At 42.5% G+C, this 2,032-nt stretch overlaps 1 protein-coding gene across 1 annotated transcript; it reads right to left on the reverse strand.

The window, feature by feature from the left end:
- Window positions 1-268: 268 nt before the first annotated feature.
- On the reverse strand, window positions 269-1,774 carry LOC121561358 (zinc finger protein 239-like; the record flags this gene model as incomplete). Its single annotated transcript, XM_041873940.2, has 1 exon — window positions 269-1,774. A coding segment is annotated over one exon (1,143 nt), but the record flags the coding sequence as incomplete, so codon positions are not given.
- Between the last annotated feature and the right edge of the window lie 258 nt (window positions 1,775-2,032).

The raw sequence follows: 2,032 nt of genomic DNA on the forward strand, positions 1-2,032 counted from the left end.
AGGATTTAAACCTGATATCCACAGTGTAAAAGCTCTTCAAGTCACATTGTTTTCGTTCTAACGCCTTTATACAATGTTTAATGACATCACAAAATATACATTAATTTTCCATATTCCATTTCTCATTATTCCCAATTTTTGGATGCTGAAATATATTGTTCCAATGTTCATTGTTGGATGTTGAAGTTTTTGGGCGGCAAAAGTCTCTGAAACAAAGGACATTCCTTTCACCATACTAGCCAGCCAGAGATAGATTCTCCTATCTCTAATTTATGGCAGTATTAAGGTGTAAAGACCGGCACAGCCCCCCGTGGGTAAGAGGGTCTGGTTGTTGTCGGCCATTTACCAAGCTGATATGAGGCCTTTGAGCCTCACCCAGGGAGAGTCATGACAATATGTTTTGTAGTAAAAAAAGATGGAGAAAGATAATTTCCAAATACATTCTATAACGCTCCCTTTCCTCTCCAAAGTTCTCAGTGAGAAACACATTCTATAACGCTCCCTTTCCTCTCCAAAGTTCTCAGTGAGAAACAATAGGATTACAATAGTGTTACTCTTTCTTCATTTGATCAAATTCACTGTTACTACTTCCTTTATGAGGTGAGAATGAAGTGATGGAGTGACTTTAATCTTAGCTGGTCTGAGACATCTGATGAGGCTTCTCTCCTTTATGTATACGTTGATGTGTTTTTAAGGTAGTCAATTGGGAGAAACTCTTCCCACAGTCAGAGCAGAAGTAAGGCTTCTCTCCTGTGTGTCTTCTCTGATGAATTTTTAGCTCAGTTGATGTTGTGAAGCACTTCCCACAGTCAGAGCAGAAGAAAGGCTTCTCTCCTTTATGTATACGTTGGTGTATTTTTAAGCTGCCCTGTTGGGAGAAACTCTTCCCACAGTCAGAGCAGGAGTAAGGCTTCTCTCCTGTGTGTCCTCTTTGATGAACCTTTAGCTCGGTTGATGTTGTGAAGCACTTCCCACAGTCAGAGCAGGAGTAAGGCTTCTCTCCTGTGTGTTTACGTTGGTGTATTTTTAAGCTGCTCTGTTGGGAGAAACCCTTCCCACAGTCAGAGCAGGAGTAAGGCTTCTCACCTGTGTGTATTCGCTGGTGACATTTTAAGTGGATCTGTTGAGAGAAACTCTTCCCACAGTCAGAGCAGGAGTAAGGCTTATCTCCTGTGTGTATACGTTGGTGTGTTTTAAAGTTGCTCTTTTGAGAGAAACTCTCCCCACAGTCAGAGCAGTAGTAAGGTTTCTCTCCAGTGTGCACTCTCTGATGAACTGTCAGAGTCCTTGATGTTATGAAACTCCTCCCACAGTCAGAGCAGAAGTAAGGCTTCTCTCCTGTGTGTGTTCTCTGATGAACTCTTAGCTCAGTTGATGTTGTGAAGCATTTTCCACAGTCAGAGCAGTAGTAAGGTTTCTCTCCAGTGTGCACTCTCTGGTGAACTGTCAGAGTCGTTGATGTTATGAAACTCCTCCCACAGTCAGAGCAGAAGTAAGGCTTCTCTCCTGTGTGTGTTCTCTGATGAACTCTTAGCTCAGTTGATGTTGTGAAGCATTTTCCACAGTCAGAGCAGTAGTAAGGCTTCTCTCCTCTGTGTATACGTTCATGTGTTTTTAAGTTGCTCTGATGAGAGAAACGCTCCCCACAATCAGAGCAGGAGTAAGGTTTCTCTCCAGTGTGCACTCTCTGATGAACTGTCAGAGCCTGTGATGTTTTTAAACTCTTCCCACAGTCAGTGCAGGAATACAAATTCTCTCCTGTGTGTATTTTTATGTGTATTTTTAGCTTTGATAGAATTGGGAAAATCTCCTCACAATGTGGGCAGGGGTGAGACCTCTTAGCTCTGTGATCTTCCAGCTGTTGCTCTCTGGATGTAGAGAATGTCTCAACATGGTCTCCTGTGTGAACGACATCAGAAGAACCAGTCAGTTGGTGTGATATACATATTACTTCATATCAGTAGGCTGTCCTCGACTAAAACAAATCCTGCTCGACCGAGAGTCATCTGTTCTTTTGACCAATCGATTGGTA

This window comes from Coregonus clupeaformis, unplaced genomic scaffold (genome assembly GCF_020615455.1).
Source record: "Coregonus clupeaformis isolate EN_2021a unplaced genomic scaffold, ASM2061545v1 scaf1949, whole genome shotgun sequence".
In the NCBI taxonomy this organism is placed as follows: Eukaryota; Metazoa; Chordata; class Actinopteri; order Salmoniformes; family Salmonidae; genus Coregonus; species Coregonus clupeaformis.